The sequence below is a fragment of the Lissotriton helveticus genome, chromosome 3_1, assembly GCF_964261635.1.
Source record: "Lissotriton helveticus chromosome 3_1, aLisHel1.1, whole genome shotgun sequence".
In the NCBI taxonomy this organism is placed as follows: domain Eukaryota; kingdom Metazoa; phylum Chordata; class Amphibia; order Caudata; family Salamandridae; genus Lissotriton; species Lissotriton helveticus.
The window spans coordinates 2,086,336,109-2,086,355,091 of NC_136061.1; the positions used below are offsets into that span (position 1 = coordinate 2,086,336,109).

An 18,983-nucleotide genomic window follows, 5' to 3' on the forward strand; every position below is an offset into this window, starting at 1 on the left:
GACACAGTGGCATCCTAGAAGTGGTTCAGTGAAATCTTGTAGATTTCACTGCCCCACTTCTACGAGGCTTTCCACCGTGGGAATGCCCACCCTGCATACATTATACCTGACGCAGGTATAATGTGGTGCAGGCTTTACAAGGGGACGCATCTCCCTAGATGCGTCACGTTGTAAATTGGCTGCAACCCGGTGCATTGTGTACACCACAGATGCATCACAATAAGTGACGTAACTGTGGCGCAAAAGTATCACAAGGGGCTTGTAAATCTGCTCCTTCGGCTTCTTTGTGGATAAAGTGGAGAAAATCTGCTTAAAAATAATCGGTAAGGCTTCAGAAAGTCAATTTCCTGATACTTTTGTGAGAACATCAGCTCTTCATTTCTTTCTGACATGTTTCTGGCAATCTGGATTACAAAGCTTGTGTCTACCCGTAGCTACTTTAAGATGATCAAAAGCTCTTTGACTTCAGACTTTGCTGTTGGACTGGCAAATCAATTCAACCTTCTTCCTGATTGGGTGCCTGTGACATTAATGAAGCTATGTAATAGTCAATTCTAACGCCAAGGAAGATGTAAGCTTTACAGTTACACGCTCTAGAGTTTGGTCATTGTTTCAGTGACAAGCTTACATAGACTTCATTGCTGTAGTCTTTTCATTAGATGACAACTGGGATGGATCACTGACATAATATCGACCTCACAAATATCGAGATACAAAAATATCGATTGACAAAATATCGACTCCCTATCTTCAAACAGGTAAGTACCAAAATATCGACTCCAAAATATCGACTTACAAAAATATAGACTGTCAAAATATCGATTTTTTTAAATGTCTTAAAATTAAGTTAAAACTAATATAGTAAGAAATATATTTAATATAAACTTAGAAATAATTATTAAAAAAATGTAATTTTAATAAATAATTTATATAATTAAAAAAATTATATCACCAAAAATAATACATATATATATAAAAACATATTATTAAATAAACATATATAACATTTTTAGCGTAGCATAGAAAATGGTTAAAATGTATTGTTACAACTATAGTGAGTTCAACATTAGCAAAAGTGTTGGATAGCGTAGAGGTAAAATTTACTATTCCCACTCCAGTGGGTGCAACGGTAGGGAAAGCGCTGGATAGCGTAGGGGTTAAAATTACTATTCCCACTCCAGGGATGTATGACGTTACAACGCATACTTTTACAACGCCTACCATTACAACAAAACTTTTACAACGCAAAAACTTTTACAACGCATACATTTACAACGCAAGATTTTACAACGCATATACCTTTACAACGCATACCATTACAACGTAAGTATTGGTAAGTATATAATACTTTTTTGAATATAAATTAATTAAAAATATTATAATATAATTTAATTTTATTTAATTTTATTTAATAAATTTAATTTAAATGTAAATTTACTTTATTTTTACAAAGTACCCTTGTACCCCAAAAACCCAAAACTGACCCTGAACCCTAAAAATACCCCTTTACCCAAAAACTGAAACTGACCCAGAACCCTAAAAATACCCCTTTACCCAAAAACTGAAAACTGACCCTGAACCCTAAAAATACCCCTTTACCCCAAAAAACTGAAAACTGACCCTGAACCCTAAAAATACCCCTTTACCCAAAAACTGAAAACTGACCCTGAACCCTAAAAATACCCCTTTACCCAAAAACTGAAAACTGACCCTGAACCCTAAAAATATCCCTTTACCCCAAAAACTGAAAACTGACCCTGAACCCTAAAAATACCCCTTTACCCAAAAACTGAAAACTGACCCTGAACCCTAAAAATACCCCTTTACCCCAGAAACTGAAAACTGACCCTTAACCCTAAAAATACCCCTTTACCCAAAAACTGAAAACTGACCCTGAACCCTAAAAATACCCCTTTACCCAAAAACCCAAACATATAACATTTAGAAAATAATTATATACTTACCAATACTTACGTTGTAATGGTATGCGTTGTAAAGGTATCTGCGTTGTAAAAACATGCTTTGTAAATGTATGCGTTGTAAAAGTTTTTGCGTTGTAAAAGTTTTGTTGTAATGGTAGTGCATAGTAAAAGTTGCGTTGTAAACGTTGCATACCCACTCCAGTGGGTGCAACAGTAGGGAAAGTGTTGGATAGCGTAGGGGTTAAAATTACTATTCCAACTTCAGAGAGTGCAATAGTAGGGAAAGTAAATACTTCACAAATAGATATAAATAACATAAATAGTTATACCAATTACAAATAATTAAAATATTTTACAAGTGTATAAAATATATTAAATATTTATTTATAAATACAAAATAAAATTATTTAATTATAAAAATTGCCTACTCATACTAATTAATTACCTATTAACAATAAATTAATTTACAATTTAAAAATTAATCAATTAATTTTTATTAAAAATTATATTTTAATTTATTTCCTATTAATAATTAATTAACAATTAATTCAAAATAAATACCAATAAATTAAATGACATATTTAATTAATCAGAATTAAATTACTTCCCACCCTATTCCCCTATAAACCAACAACCCGCTACAGAAAATAAATTAATGAAATTAATATATTTATCAAGTAATCAATTAAAATTATTTACCAATTATATTTTAATTAATTACCAATTACTATTTAAGTAACAATTAATTCTAAATAATTAACAATTAATTAATTAACATATTTAATTAATTATATTTAAATTACTTCCCACCCTATTCCCCTATAAACCCACCACCGGCTACAGAAAATAAATTACCAAAATTAAAATATTTACCAATTAATCAATTTTAATTAATTACCAATTATATTTTAATTAATTACCAATTAATAATTATTTAACACTTACTTCTAAATAAATATCAATACATACAATAACATATTTAATTAATTATAATTAAATTACTTCCCACCCTATTCCCCTATAAACCCACAACCCGCTACAGAAAATAAATTACCACAATTTAAATATTTATCAATTAATCAATTTTAATTAATTACCAATTATATTTTAATTAATTACCAATTAATAATTATTTAACAATTAATTCTAAATAAATATCAATACATAAATTAACATATTTAATTAATTATAATTAAATTACTTCCCACCCTATTCCCCTATAAACCCACAACCCGCTACAGAATAATATTACACAAAAAATTAAAAATATTATTAACTTACCTTAAATTCGATATTTTTGTTGTCTATATTATGTCTAGTCGATATTATGTCCATTCTATATTTTTGATTCGATATTATGTCCATTCTATTCGATATACATTTTTTCTAGTCGATATTTTTGTTGTCTATATTATGTCTAGTGGATATTTTGTCCATTCTATATTTTTTACTCGATATTCTGTCCAGTCGAAATAAACAACTCGATATTATGACTGCACACCAACTGGATATTTGGTGATGAGCCAAAGAGACTAGGTATGTTACGGCTGTTACCCTCTCTCCTCCTGCCCGTGATGTTTGGAATGCAAGCACTCCTTCACACTCCTCCTATGCATGAGGAGCGATTTTATACCTCATAAAGAAAGAGGTTATAAGGTAGAATGGGAAACAAATCAAAGTGAAGAGTTTGCATTGGAACAGCTGAGTGAAATAGTTAAAACCTGAAACTAACGTGATTATCAGTCTAACTTGATTAGTACTCCAACGTGATTAAGTAGCAATGTTTACAATATTATTTTAATCCACAAAGCATTTACTTTTAGTAAGCTAAACAGCGCTCTTTAATTGAACAGTGATCAATATTTACTTACGTTCAGTCCTTGCACAAACAGCGTCTCTGACAAGAACTCTGACAGCATTCGAATAACCGAAGCTCCCTGTGGAAAGGGCCAATACGACAAAGCATGAGGGGCAACTAAATAAATGGTTATACCTTTGCTTGCGCTTTGCTATCTTTGCAGATAATGGGTTTTAACTTCTTTACATGCAATTGGCTCATGACAACTTTCTGGTATGTCTACAGAGAAAGGAGGACTACACACCATAGTGCTACCTTGCCCATTTATCATTAATGAACCAGGCAAATAAATATGAATATTGTCTTCTTACGTAGAGTCAAATGGCTTTCTGCAAGTAGTCCAAACTCACAAAGATGTTTCTCAGCAAACTTTGTGAAGCCTATACAAATATTGCAGGTTCATCAAAAAAGATTTAAAAATGGTTGCAAAACATCTTCCAAAAGTAGTTTTAATGAAAAAAATTATTAGCATGTAAATTACTCTACAAATTTCCAAATTGTTGAAATCTTTGCTCTCAGGAAAAGTTTTCCGAAGAATATACATGTATAACTTCATAAAGCTGGGAAGTTCTTACCTTTTCAAAACTTTTCCAGTGAAATTCTAACTTTGCATACCCCTTGTGTTCTCTTTTCTTAGCATTCCCCTTACACTAATGATGGGCACTAGGTGCACTGACACACATACTGTAACAAATATGAAAGATCGCTCTTCATTAGTATCCAGGATTCTGTCTCTGAGACAAACATTGTATATAGATGTAAATATTGTCTGAACTTCTTTCCAATGTGAAGCCAACAAGTAGTTCTACTTGAAATCAGATAGGTACAAGAAGTTGAGTGTTAGACCTGTCAGAGTTAGGGTGGTCTTCCCCCAAACTTTTTGCCTACCTAACTCAATTTTTACTGAACTTAATTTTTGTTGGCCTTAGGACTCAGTGCACTTTACCACTGCTAACCAGTTCTAAAGTGCTTTTGCTCACTCCCCTAAACATGATTTGATTGCCATTTTTAATTGGCATATTTAATTTACGTATAAGAACCTTGAAGAGTGGCATACCATATACCCAGGGCCTGCAAATTCAATGCTATCAGTGAGCCTGCAGCACTTATTGTGCTAATCTAGTAGCACTCTAAAACATATCCCAGGCCTGCCATGGCAAAATGAATGCAGTCTTACACTGTCATGTCATTTTAGCATGTAAACCTACTTGACAAGCCTTCAACTCCCCTATTGGTACATATACATCACCCCTAAGATAGGCCATAAGTAACCCATAGGACATGCTGATGTGTAATTAAAAGACTGGACATGTCTTATTAAGTTTTACATACGTTGATAGTAAAAAACTCCAAAATTCATTTTCCACTACTGTGAGGCCTATCCCTCCCTTAGTATAACATTGGGGATTCCTTATTGCTGTTAATATTCTGTATTTCCTAATTGGGAGCAGGTACATATGTCACGTTTGGAACCTATGAAATTGTAATAATAAACCCTCTTCAATGGTAAAGTCACATTTTTCAATATAAGTTTGAAAATGCCACTATTATTAAAGTTGCAACAGTAATTGAACACCTTTGCTGATAATTATTTAGTCAACAATGTGTTTGAAAAAGATCAATAATTGTAATTAGCTTGACCTTATTTGTGATTTACTGGACCTCTGGCTCACTCACAAACATTATACATATTCACTTTCCATATTCATTGGACAACATGACCAAATAATTCTGTATAGTTTTTAGCCCACACAATTGCACATTAAACACAAAGGGCCTGATTCTGATGCGGTTTGGAAAGCTTCCCGACCAAATCAGTTTGGAAATGGTTTCCAACCCACTCGGATTGGGAGAGTCCGATCTAAGGAGTATGATGCATCCGGATGCTTCCAGATATGATTTGGTTAGACTCCCATTGACTTCAATGGGAGCATATGTTTCTAACCGCATCATAATTGGGCCCTGGGTCGGGAAGACATGTTCCCGATCTGATTTGGAATGAGCAAATGCTGTTAGGAGTCCTTCCTAACCGCATCAGAATCAGCCCATAGGTGGGAATGCTTTGCTAACCACATCAGAATCAGGCCCTAAATATACATTAAATAATAAACATAGAAACATTTCGCCTCTGACTGAACATGAATAATATAGCAGTCAACAGCTTCTGAATGCTGGTGATTTGGTATTATATTCCACTGATCAAAACTTCTTAAGAATTAAACATAGGCAATGGATTGTAGCAACCGATTATCTCAATCAAAACATAGGCCCCTAATGTGCCTTTCAGGGTTGCCTAAATTAAGTTGATGAAGTTTCACCTGATCCCTAATGCAGCAAGGTTGACAATTTCTAAAACGCTTGATTTTGGGTTATCTTCAGGACCAAGACTTGGTAGTGCGACAAAAATCATAAAAGGAAAAATATTGTTTTAGAACCTTTTCTGAACAAGGACAGATAACTCCAAGCCAGTTATTTGTTTACCTAATTTTACCTCTCTTGTAGATTTCCAGTTTGTTGTTAAATTGTAGAAAATGCTAAAGTGATTGAAAGAACCATGAACTTGTGATTATGAGCTGTGCTTTATATAATCTTTTGGCAGAAATTTGTGACTTACAGATTTAAATGTCCAATCACTCAGTTTTTTTAGGAGTTTTAGGAGTTGCATCCACTGCAGCTTGTAACGTACACCGATTATTATCATTAATGAACCAGGCAAATAAATATGAATATTGTCTTCTTACGTAGAGTCAAATGGCTTTCTGCAAGTAGTCCAAACTCACAAAGATGTTTCTCAGCAAACTTTGTGAAGCCTATACAAATATTGCAGGTTCATCAAAAAAGATTTAAAAATGGTTGCAAAACATCTTCCAAAAGTAGTTTTAATGAAAAAAATTATTAGCATGTAAATTACTCTACAAATTTCCAAATTGTTGAAATCTTTGCTCTCAGGAAAAGTTTTCCGAAGAATATACATGTATAACTTCATAAAGCTGGGAAGTTCTTACCTTTTCAAAACTTTTCCAGTGAAATTCTAACTTTGCATACCCCTTGTGTTCTCTTTTCTTAGCATTCCCCTTACACTAATGATGGGCACTAGGTGCACTGACACACATACTGTAACAAATATGAAAGATCGCTCTTCATTAGTATCCAGGATTCTGTCTCTGAGACAAACATTGTATATAGATGTAAATATTGTCTGAACTTCTTTCCAATGTGAAGCCAACAAGTAGTTCTACTTGAAATCAGATAGGTACAAGAAGTTGAGTGTTAGACCTGTCAGAGTTAGGGTGGTCTTCCCCCAAACTTTTTGCCTACCTAACTCAATTTTTACTGAACTTAATTTTTGTTGGCCTTAGGACTCTGTGCACTTTACCACTGCTAACCAGTTCTAAAGTGCTTTTGCTCACTCCCCTAAACATGATTTGATTGCCATTTTTAATTGGCATATTTAATTTACGTATAAGAACCTTGAAGAGTGGCATACCATATACCCAGGGCCTGCAAATTCAATGCTATCAGTGAGCCTGCAGCACTTATTGTGCTAATCTAGTAGCACTCTAAAACATATCCCAGGCCTGCCATGGCAACCTGAATGCAGTCTTACACTGTCATGTCATTTTAGCATGTAAACCTACTTGACAAGCCTTCAACTCCCCTATTGGTACATATACATCACCCCTAAGATAGGCCATAAGTAGCCCATAGGACATGCTGATGTGTTTTACTGGACCTCTGGCTCGCTCACAAACACAATGTAAATCTAATCATAGGCGCGTTCCTTATTTATTGCTCCATTTATTGATTTTCGCCGGCCACCGATGTCTTTTTTATAAGGGGAGAGAAAAGCAGCAACAATTCCTTGGGGCCTTCAAGTGCAAAAAGGGTCCTTCATTTTCACTGAAGACCCAGACTATTGGAAAGGATTCAGCTACATAGGAACTAAATGTAGCCATGATTGGATGGTTAATTCAATAGAAGCAGCACAAAGATTATTTCAAAAACAACTTGATGGAATTCTTTCACTACATCAAGCCATAAAAGACAATCAAACAATTTTAGAAGCTAAAGCACTACTTAAGAAGATTGAAAAAGAAATAAATGAATTTAAGAATTATACTATAAATCAAAAAAAAAAAAAACATCATTTGAACAAGAGAATAAGAGACATTCAATCTTGAGATAGTTTAGCCTTATCTAAAAGTAGATTTCCACCCTTGAGAAGAATCAAGAAGGGCAATCCCAGATATCAAGGAAAATATCTGAAAAAATGGTGAATCAGACATTTGTGGAGGATCTTTAAATCAAAATTCAAACATAAAAATACACAGTTCTTTTTTAGCGAGAGGCCAACGAAAAACCAGAGGAAGATACAGAGCTACAAATCAGCCATGGGAAATGCGTACAAGAAGTCAGTTTTACACGAACCAATAAAATCATCAACGTAAACTTGTCATTTAAGAGCTTAACAATAGAAGAGAATTCCCTCCTTGAATTGGGACTATCCTTTATTTCCTCAATACACATTGACTTTGTACGCCTTAAAACAGAGGCTTTGGAATTCTTTAGGAACATTCGCTTAAAAGCATTTTTTCTAACCATGAATACCATCAAGCAGAGGAACCAAAAGGGCCTAAGAAACAAATCAACTTTCGGACCACCATTAAATATTATTCCAAAAGAAGTGTGTTTGAACAAGTAGTATTTTCGGCTATCAGCCAGCTCAAAATAAGAAAGACGATTTCAGCAAAAATAATATAACACAAAATCACCAAAAGCTTTGCAAGATCTTAAAAATTACATAACAATTGCCATCAAACAGGTGGAATAAGGGGGAGCAGTAGGTGTATGGTCAAGGGAGAATTACATTAAAGAAGGCCAATGATAAATTCTTGACCAAGACGTTTACAGCGAAATACCATCCGACCTGACCAAAACCATCCAGGGTGAAATTTCTGTTATTTTACAGGAGGCATTTGATAATAATTATATTGTTCCAAAATAATTTGAATTCCTCAAAAAAGTGAATCCTGAAAATCCAATAATGTACTTCCTACCGAAGATACACAAAGATTAAAACAATCTCCCAGAACGACCTGTCATTTCAGGTGTGACTTGATCCTTGAATCAATCTCACAATATGTGGACACCTTTTAAAACCATGTATTAATGAGGTTCCGTCATATCTATGAATTATGATGAACTTCATTAATGAAACTGAAGCACACCTATTTGATTTCAACATGCATTTGCTGGTTACATTTGATATTATTATTATTAAAAAAATTATTATTATTATTATTATTAAAAAAACGTATATAGCGCACAGCTACCCTAGGGCATCCCGGCGCTATGAACAGTGCATCAACCGTGAACCATAAGTTAGTTGTACCCGCTCACACCGGGAACAAATGAGTTTTCAGGCCCCTACGAAAGCGCAAAATGCAGGTCTCAGAGCGGAGTTTTAGTGGCAGAGAGTTCCAGAGAGTTGCTGTATGCACAGAAAAACGTCTCCCGCCCGTGCGCGATCTTTTTACTCTCGGGACGTGGAGCAAGCATTTCTGATCGGACCTTAGCGCTCTGTTCGCTTTGTAAGGCACTACCAAGTTCTTCAGGATAGGTGGTCCGTTACCCTGAAGAAGGGCGGGTCTGGCAGATTCTGTTCTGGGGATGTCCATCAGAAGTCTGGCCGCCGCATTTTGCACCTGCTGAAGTTTGTTAAAAGTGGATTCAGGGGCGCCTAGAAAAAGACCATTGCTATAGTCAAGGCGAGATGTTATCAGCCCCTGAATCAACAGCTTCCTCGATGAAAGGGGAAGGAGCGGGAAGATTTTACGAGCAGCCCGCAGCAGGGCAAAACATTGTTTCTTTGTCCATTCAAATTCACCAACATTAGGGTCTAGAGGCCATAAAATTCTACTTGGAGGCAACACCCAGGCCACACAGAGTTCCCACACAATTCATACTGAAGTTGGCAAGTTTGGCACTTAAAAAGAAATTATTTAAAATTTTGAGGAAGATTTTTCTTTTCAGACTAAAGGGACTGTCATAGGTTGTTCTTGTGTGCCGGAAATGGCAGTACTTTATATGGCCTTATTTGAAGAAAAATTAGTTGAGAACAACAATCCTTTATATTAAAATTTGATGAAGTGGCTGAGGTTCGCAGATGATATTTGTCTACATGGACAGGGGATAAACAAACCCTTGATCGGTGGCGCTAGAGGGCGCCAGGCAAGATGACCACACCCCTGTGAGGCTCTTGCGGCTCGGGCTTCCATCCGCATGAAATCCTCTTCATCTCCCGAAAAATCCATATAACAAAGACTGCATTTTATTGATGACACTCTGGTTATTCGCTGAGCTGCCTTGCTGCAATCGCTCCTACCTGTAGCCGGAGATAATCAGTCTTGCTGATTACTCAGTGGAGCAGGCAAGATGGCGGCTTAACTCCGCTGCGGCCGTGACGGATCACGGCTGAGGCCGGGACGGGCGCTCGCCGCTCCTGTGGCATCGTTTACCTACGACCCCCGCCCGCAGGACAGAGTTTGCCGCTGCCGGCTTCCCGCCGGCTCTGCGGTGGGTTGCTGAGACCTCCATTGTCGCCTGTGGGAGGCGGGGTCCGACGACCGCCCACTCGGCCTGCCGTGATTGGAGCGGGCTGCGGAGTGCGGATGACTGTGGGCCTGCATCTACGACCGGAGGACCTCGAGGCGGAAGGGGACAATGCCGGGGCCGCTCTTCCCTGCCGCCGGCTGTGGGACCGCTTGGAGGCTTGTGCGGTTCCCCCTGCCCGTGGCACACACTCTGACTTGCAGGGCCCCGGGGAGCGACAGGTCTCGGCTGAGAGCTCCTAAGACCTGGAGACACTGCTGGGAGTCCATGGCAGGTGCGAAGTACACACATAACATTGCTATGCACACTACCAAGATAGGGGGCGACTATACTAGCGCTCCGACAGCCCAGCGTACCGCATCTGGACTGTGCGCGGACCTCGCAACCTCCCCCCTCTTTGGCCATGGGAGATAAGATTGACCATAAACGCACAAGGCCATTAACAATTGCAACCCGTGGGCGCGACCCACCCCCAGAACTCACTTCACCCCCACCACCTGAAGCACACCCAGTAGGCACTGGACTGAGCCCTGTTCCCCTCTTTAAAATACTGGGGGCGCTTGTACATAGAGACGTTTCACCCTAACCCACCGGGACTGGCGCCCCCCCTGCAGTGGCTCACATGCACCCGATGCGCCGTTGATTAGGATGACTTGGCATTTTACGCCTGCCACGCCTGGTGGCATGGAAAACGAGGCTAAGCCAGCCCTTCAGGCACCTGCACCTGTGGGGGAATCCACACTGCTGGCGCAGAAATTCTTCTGAGCGGCCCTACTCAGCGCTACTCCTCCACACACTCAGCACTCTCCATTGACAACGCCCAGACCGAAGAAGGCTTAAACTGACGGTGAAGCCTACGTGGGTTGCTGCGACTCCCTAATGCTGGATCTACAAGCCCAGGACCTCTGGGCATAACACAAGGGAACTATTATTCCAGTCTTGCCAGCCTTCCATCACCACCAATCTCTTGCACACTGAGACGACATCCAGCGGGGTGGGGCACGAGACGCAACCAACACAATCAAATTGAGTACTCCTCCATAGGACGACTGCTCCGCCACCCCCCCTCCTACTCGGCAGACATGGAGAAGCCAAACGGGCGGCAGACAAAACTCACCTTTGATGCTCGCAAGTCGACCCGATGCCAGATGGAACCTGACGAAGATCAACAAGAGGCTCCATCCACCTGCACCGCTGATCTCAAGGAAATACTCTTGGTGATGCAGTCGAGCTTAACCTCCATCGAACCTAAAATGGATTCCATGAATGTCTGTTGGACTTGGCCCTTTTTGCAGGGTCATCCCTGAACTTTTTGCCTTCCTCCTATATTTTTTCTGACCTGTTGTTGGCTATTTTTTGACTCTGGGCACTTTACCACTGCTGATCAGTGCTAAAGTGCATATGGTCTCCCTACTGTAAATTGATGTATTGATTAGTGGTTCCCTGATTGGATGTTTGGCTTACTGTCAGACCCTAGTACAGTGCACTGAGTGTGCCCAGGGCGTGTGATCCAAATGCTGCTAGTGGGCTTGCAGCACTGGTTGTGCCACCCACAGAAGCAGCCTTGTAAAATGTGTCTAAGGTCTGCCATTGCAGAACCTGCGTGCAGTCTGGTATTGTCATGCTGACTGGGCAAGTGCACACACTAGCTAGTCCCTAAACCTTCCCTTGTCTTTTATTATATTAGTCACCCCTATGGTAGGCCCAAGGGCAGAGTGCATTGTAAGTATAAGGTAGGACAAACCCTGATGTGTGTGGCATGTCCTAATAGTGAATTAAAGCCAATTTTGCTTTTCACTATTGCAAGTCTGCTTGTTCTCCATAGCCGAGAAGGGGCTGTTAGAATTATTACACTTTATAATCCTAGCAGACTCAGAGAACATTGTAGAAATTTGAGTTTAGTATGCCTGAACTCCGAATAATAAAATACATCTTTTAGTAAAGTTTATCTTAATATTCTGTGTTTGCAAATACCACTTTTAGAAAGTAGGTATTTGCTTGCCTAACCATTTGAACCCGCCTCTGCTAGGTTGTGTATTCCTTGTCTGGGTTTGTGTGTGACAGGACTGGGGAATTCCAGGAGACAGGCTTGGGCAGCCTGGTGGTGAATAGGGAGATCTGGATCTAGATGGGAGGGAGGAGTTGCACCTGTGCCCTGAATAGGGCTGGGCCTTCCCTCTACAATGCTGGCTCCACCCCCTGTGGTGTGTCAGATGTCTCTGCCCTGCACACTGAAAGAAGAGAAGGAAGACTGTCAACAAAGTTCTCCTGGACTGTATTTGCCTTCCACAAAGGAAAGGAGAAGTCTGGTAAACAGAGTACTTCAGAACTGGCTTGAACTGGGCACAGGCCCCTCTCCCCTCAGAGAACAAAGGATTTTGGGGTATAAGTATTGGGACCCTGAGCCCATGAAATTAGATAACTCCTGGAACTGACAAGACAAAACCTCTGCTGAGGAGAAGGAATCTAAAGAAACTGAGGAGAGACTATTCACAAGCTGAACTGCTGCTTGGGAATTGGCCTGCAGTGGTTACTGACTGCCAAAGAGAGGAGAAAGGACTTTGTGGACTTTACCTTTAATTTTTAACTTGTGCAAAGATCTCCAAGGGCTTGGAAGAGAGCCTGCCCCCTGACCGAAGTCCCAGGACCAGTGGACTTCACCAGCCTTTGTGAATTGCTGATGTTCCAGTGGCTACAGAGGCAGGGAGCTGTGACCAACTCTCACGACCGGCCTGGTGTCCTGTAGGCGCCGCATTGAGCAACGTCCGCCTCGAACAACGTAAGCTCTGCGCTCACCGACTCCGACTCGACGCCGTGAACGAGTCGTAGCCTGCATCGCGACCGGAAGGACACCGCAACGTGCAGTGCCTCGCTACACCGACTTGAACTGGTCTGACAGACGCGTCATTGCTGCTGACTTCGAGTCCTGTGACCGCTCCGGAGTTGGGCACCGCCTCGCATGCTTCACGATGCACCGCCCGACTCGCACCGCTATCCGGACTGATCGACGCCAGCTCCCAAACTCCGGCTCTGTCGCTGCACAGTAAAGCTGGAAGCACCGCATCGAGCAACGTCCGCCTCGAACAACACAAGCTCTGAGCTCACCGACTCCGTCTCGACGCCGTCAATGAGCCGGAGCCTGCACCGCGACTGGAAGGACACCGTGACCTGCAACGCTTTCTTTTTCTACATCGCGAAGAACCCCGGAACCGGCTCGCACATCCGTGCCAGCCGCCTCAAGGAAAAGGTACTGTGACTGAGTATGTCAACATTTGAGTGGGACCGGACCGCCGCGGTCCGCTGGATTTGTTAGACTCTGTGTTCTTTTCAGCAACGCTGTAGCCGGACAAGGCTACTGACTCGCACAGAACCTTGAATTAAGCTTTTTAAACCTGAACTCTTGAAATTTGATAGTACTGTGGATTCTTTTTGTCATTTATTGGTCTTGTGATAACTCTATATAAAGTATAACTTATTTTTTGTATAAAACCTGTGTGGTGTCCATTTGTCGTGTTGTCACTGGGTTACTGTATGCTATGTTATGTTAAATTTATTTGTACAGCGCATGGCTACCCCAGCGACGGGGCGTCCCAGCGCTTATGGACATAACAGGAGATGCAGCAGCGCGGCCGGTGAGAGTAAGCTAGATAGAGAAGAACAACCAGATTTTGATCTGTTTTCTGAAGAGCATGTTGTTAGTCGTGGCCCGAGCCTTTAGGGGGATCGAATTCCATAGCTTCGGGGCCAGGTACCTGAAGGAGCGGCCACCAGCTCTACTTCTCCGGATCTTGATTGTGCCAGCAAGGGATAGATCCGCTGAGCGGAGGGTACGCGTGGGGACAGAGAGGGTGCAGAGTCCCTGCAGAATTCGTGGACCGGAACCATACAGAATTCTATGAATTATGCATAGAGTTTTAAATTGGATGCGTTGTTTGATTGGCAGCCAATGCAGGCGTCTAAGAATCGGGGAGGTGTGACAGGTTTTTGGTAGGGCAAACAAAGTACGGGCAGCCGCATTCTGAGCTCTTTGTAGCCTATTAATCACTGTCAGGCTAGAGCCCAGCATGAGAGCATTATAGTAGTCTAGGTGGCATAAGACTACAGCCTGGACTATAACCTGGCGAGTGGGAGGCTCAAAGAAGCCAAGAATGGGTTTGAGGGCACGTAAGCGACCATAGCAGGTGCCCGCCACTTTTTTGGCATGTGACTCTAGAGAGAGTGTGTTGTCCAACATCACACCTAGATTTTTTACTACCTCCTTAGGAATAGGTGGAGGTCCTAATGTGTATGTGGTTACAACTGCTTAACTTAAATTCGCCTCTGAACTAAGGCTTGACTGCTCGTGCCACGCCGCCTAGAGGGTGAGCAGGGGTTATTTTGGGAAAGTAATTCCCTTGCCCTGACTAGAGGAGAAGATCCCTGCTTATTTATTTATTTATTTATTTTTTGCAATTTTTAAAGCGCACAAATACCCTTGCGGGTGTCTCGGCGCTGGTGATCTCAGAGCTCACTAAAGTATGATGGGGGAGTTAGGAGGAGGAGAAGAGCCATGTTTTGAGGTTTTTTCGGAATTTAAGAAGCGTAGGTGCGGATTTGATATGGAGTGGGAGGGTGTTCCACAATTTAGCTGTGGCTGTAGTGAAGCATCTGTCTCCCAGGTGGCCTTTCTTGTCCGAGGGACATTCAGCAAGAAGGCTGCAGAGGATCGTAGAGTCCTGCGTTGCTCCACTGGGCGAAGAGCTTCTTTTAGAAACTGTGGTCCTGAGTTATTCAGGGTCTTATAGGCTATACACAGAGCCTTAAATTTGATTCGACTCCTGATAGGGAGCCAATGGAGCTTTTTGATGTGATGGGAGGTGGATGTGAACTTAGGAATGGAAAGTAAGGTTCTAGCCGCCGCGTTTTGCACGGTCTGTAGTTTGTTAAGAACCCCTTCCTGAGCATTCAGAAGAAGTGAGTTGCAGTAGTCCGTTCTTGAAAAGACTAAGGTGCTGATGAGAGTTTTGCCGGCTGACTGTGGTAGGTAAGGGAGAAGTTTCTTGATTTTTTTGAGGTTGTAAAAGGCGGATGATACGACGGCATTGGCGTGATGGTGGAAAGTCAGTTTATTGTCAAAGGTGACTCCTAAGTTGCGGACCTTTACCACTGGTTGGGGGGGGGAGCCCAACTCAGGTGGCCACCACTGCGGGGACCATGCTGGCTGTAAGCTCCCGAACGTCATCACCTCCGTTTTATCGGAGTTGAGTTTGAGGCAATTTGATGACATCCAGGAGCTTATCGCCTTCATTCCCTCCTGAAAGTTGGCTGCAACACTGGCTCCGTTATTGTGCACCGATAGTACCAATTGCGTGTCATCGGCGTATGTGGTAAGGGCAATTCCATAAGATTTTATCACCCTCGCTAAGTCCGATATATAGATATTAAAAAGCGTCGGACTTAGCGAGGAGCCCTGAGGAACACCGCAGGGAAGTGAAAAGGTCTGGGAGGTGAAATTGCCCATCTTAACAGTCTGGGGACGATTGGCGAGGAATGAGGCAATCAGATCTTTAGCTGTGCCTCCTATTCCCAGAGCTGAGACACGGTCGATCAGAGTGACATGATCGACCGTGTCAAATGCAGCGGAGAGATCTAGGAGTATCAGGACAGCCGCCCCTCCCTTGTCCATAGTTGTTCTAATTTCGTCTGCGGCTTTCAGGAGTGCTGTTTCCGTCCCATGCCCTTGTCTAAAACCAAACTGGGTGTCATCAAGCAAGTTGTTGTCATTAATGAATTTCGAAAGTTGGATGTTCATAGACTTTTCGAAAATCTTTGCTGGGAATGGGAGACAAGCGATGGGTCTATAGCTTGCGGGGAGGAGAGGGTCCAGAGTTGGTTTTTTCAGTAGTGGCTTGATGATAGCCTCTTTCCAGACTGAGGGGTATATGCCTGTTGAGAACATGGCGTTGCAGATGGTAGACAACGCGGGGGAGATTGCTTCGGGAATGAGGTTCAGAACAAAAGGGGGGCATGGATCAAGGGGGGATCCGGATTTAATACTGGCTATCAGGCGTTGAGTGTGATCCTGGTCAACAGGGTTGAAGGATGTTAAGGTGGGCTGAGTGTCCGTAAGGAGTGCCACCGGTGGGGGAAGGGTGGCTGAGTGAGAGAAAGTATGGAAAATGGAGCTGACTTTTTCCTCGAAGTAACTGGCCAAGGCGTCTGCCAGTGACTGAGAGCCTTCTAGGCGCGGAGTAGGGGGGTTGGATAGAGTAGTGACTACCCGAAATAGTTCTCCTACCGAGTTCTTAGCCTGATCGATTTGAGTGGTAAAGTAGTGGCTTTTCTCAGTGGTTATCAATCTTTTATAGATGGAAAGGGCATTTTTATAGTTCGATTTGTCTACAGGGCTATAGTTGCGACGCCACTGTCTTTCAAGGTTCCTGCAGTGTTGTTTTTGCATTCGCAGGGCTTCAGTGAACCATGGGGCTGAAGGTATTATCCTGTTCCGGTGTGAGGTTTTAATCGGGGCCAGCTTATTACAGGCCATGTCTAAGTTTGTCAGGTAGTTGGAGGATGCTTTAGTAGGGTCATGCTCATTTGGAATATGGTTATCTTGCATCATCTCTGCTAGTTGAGTTAGATTGATGTTTTTCCAGTCTCTGTAGGATGAAGGAGCTGGTGCATTAAAGCTAGGTTTGATGGGGTTTGTTTGAACTGTGAAGCGAATGGCTGAGTGGTCTGTCCAAATGAGTGGAGTTATTTGGGTAACATTTACAAGAGGACTATTGGTAAAGATACCATCTAATGTGTGGCCTGCCTGGTGCGTAGGGGAGGTTATTAGTTGCATTAGGCCTGCAGCTGAAAGGTCTGTGAGAAGCTGCATGGTATTGTGGTTGTTCAGAATCTCTAGGTGAAAATTGAAGTCACCTAGTAGTGTAAAGTGAGGGGCGTCTGCAGCAGCTTCGATTACACTGCCTATATTGGCTAAAAACTTTGCTCTTGACCCTGGAGGGCGATAAATCAGCATGCCCTTGAAAGATGATTTGGCCGAGAGGCATAGTGTAAAGATAAGAGACTCGTATTCTGGGCAGGTAAATGGTTTCGTTGTGAGTTTAAAGAGGTCTTTGTAAATTATGGCAATGCCGCCACCTCTTTTTATAGGCCTATCTAGTCTACATACATTATAGTTGGTGGGGGTGGCTTCTCTAAAGTCGGGTCCTGAGGCATCGTCGCCCCAAGTCTCGGTGATGAACAAGAGATCCAGTTTGTGTGCGTCGATAAAATCGGCAATTTCTATTTTGTGTTTAGGAAGAGATCTGGCATTTATTAACGCTGCTTGAATCAAAGGAGGGTCATTTGTATAAGGTTTCACAGTAGAATTGTTACAAGTGGGACATCGGAGTGGGCCTAGGATGTGATTGGAATAGCCTAGACGCGGGGGTGCATGGGGTTGAGTAGCAAAGTGCCTGAGTTTTAAGTTCGGCAGTGGAATAGCTCAGTCTCACAGTTTGAGTGGGAGGTCGTGGTGCTGAAGTTGCAGGGGGGATGGCCGTTGGCCCGTCCTCGGCGCGGACGAGCGCAGACGAGCTTGCCTTATGCGCGCCTTTGGCGCGCAATCGTCGCGCCCCCTGCGCTCGTCCGCTGCGCTTCCGGTTGCAGCACATGATTTATTGTGCTGACAATGACATAGGAAGGGGGCGTGGTCAGCGCGTGTGGGCGTGTCCGCCGGTTGGGAAGGCGGCGTTGCCCTGGCAGCAGTGAGCCGCGTCAGCCCAGAATCGGCTTGGCGGTGTGCTGCTCGATCGAGGTTCAAACAGGGAAATTAGCAGATAAAAACACAATTCTACAAAGTTAAAATGCTAACTCCCGGCTTTCCGCCTCAGGAGTGGAGTTCTGAGAACGCTCGCTCTTGCTCAGCGCGTGCTCTATGTAGAGGAAGGGGGTGTGGTCAGCGCGTGTGGGCGTGTCCGCCGGTTGGGAAGGCGGCGTGGCCCTGGCAGCAGTGAGCCGCGTCAGCTTGTCACAAGTACCTACCTGTGCCAACCAGAGACCTCCAATTCTAACAATGCAAGATTGGATGGCCACACGCACAGGGTGGAGAAGCACGACAATCGCATAGTGGAAGTAGAACGCCAAATTTCTGATCTGGAGGGCACAACCAACACCACTACAAATCGCACTCTCTAAATGGAGAAGGCACTGAAGGTGATAGCTTCCAAAAAGGAAGACTTGGAATCACGCTCGAGGAGGAACAACCTTAGAATTCTCGGAATATCAGAATCAACAGCCACTGGGAAGATGCGCTTTTTGGGAGAGGCTTTTTCACAGGTCCTCGTCGTTGTGAGGGCGCACCGCTCATTGGCGAACCGACTAGCCCCTGGGGCCCCGCGAGGCCCATAATAGCCAAGTTACTTAACTATCAGGACAGAGACACTGCCCTTTGCCTCTCCAGGGAAAAAGGTCAACTGAGACATGAGGGAATGGAGATATCAATATACCCTAACTTCACCATGGCTGTTCAAGACCAATTTCATGAATTCCTACAGGAACTAATCATTCCCTATGCTATGCAATTCCCAGCCCGCCTCAAGGTAACACAATTGGGAAAACAC

General features: G+C 42.5%; 1 protein-coding gene across 2 annotated transcripts in view; it reads right to left on the bottom strand.

Moving 5' to 3' along the window:
* Positions 1-18,983, bottom strand: part of LOC144824121 (aminopeptidase Ey-like) — a 282,546-nt gene that overhangs the window by 127,769 nt on the left and 135,794 nt on the right. For both annotated transcript variants that reach the window (XM_078683234.1, XM_078683233.1), the window contains exon 8: positions 3,794-3,859. In XM_078683234.1, the coding sequence (XP_078539360.1) occupies positions 3,794-3,859 (66 nt within the window). The remainder of the gene's footprint in view (positions 1-3,793; positions 3,860-18,983) is intronic.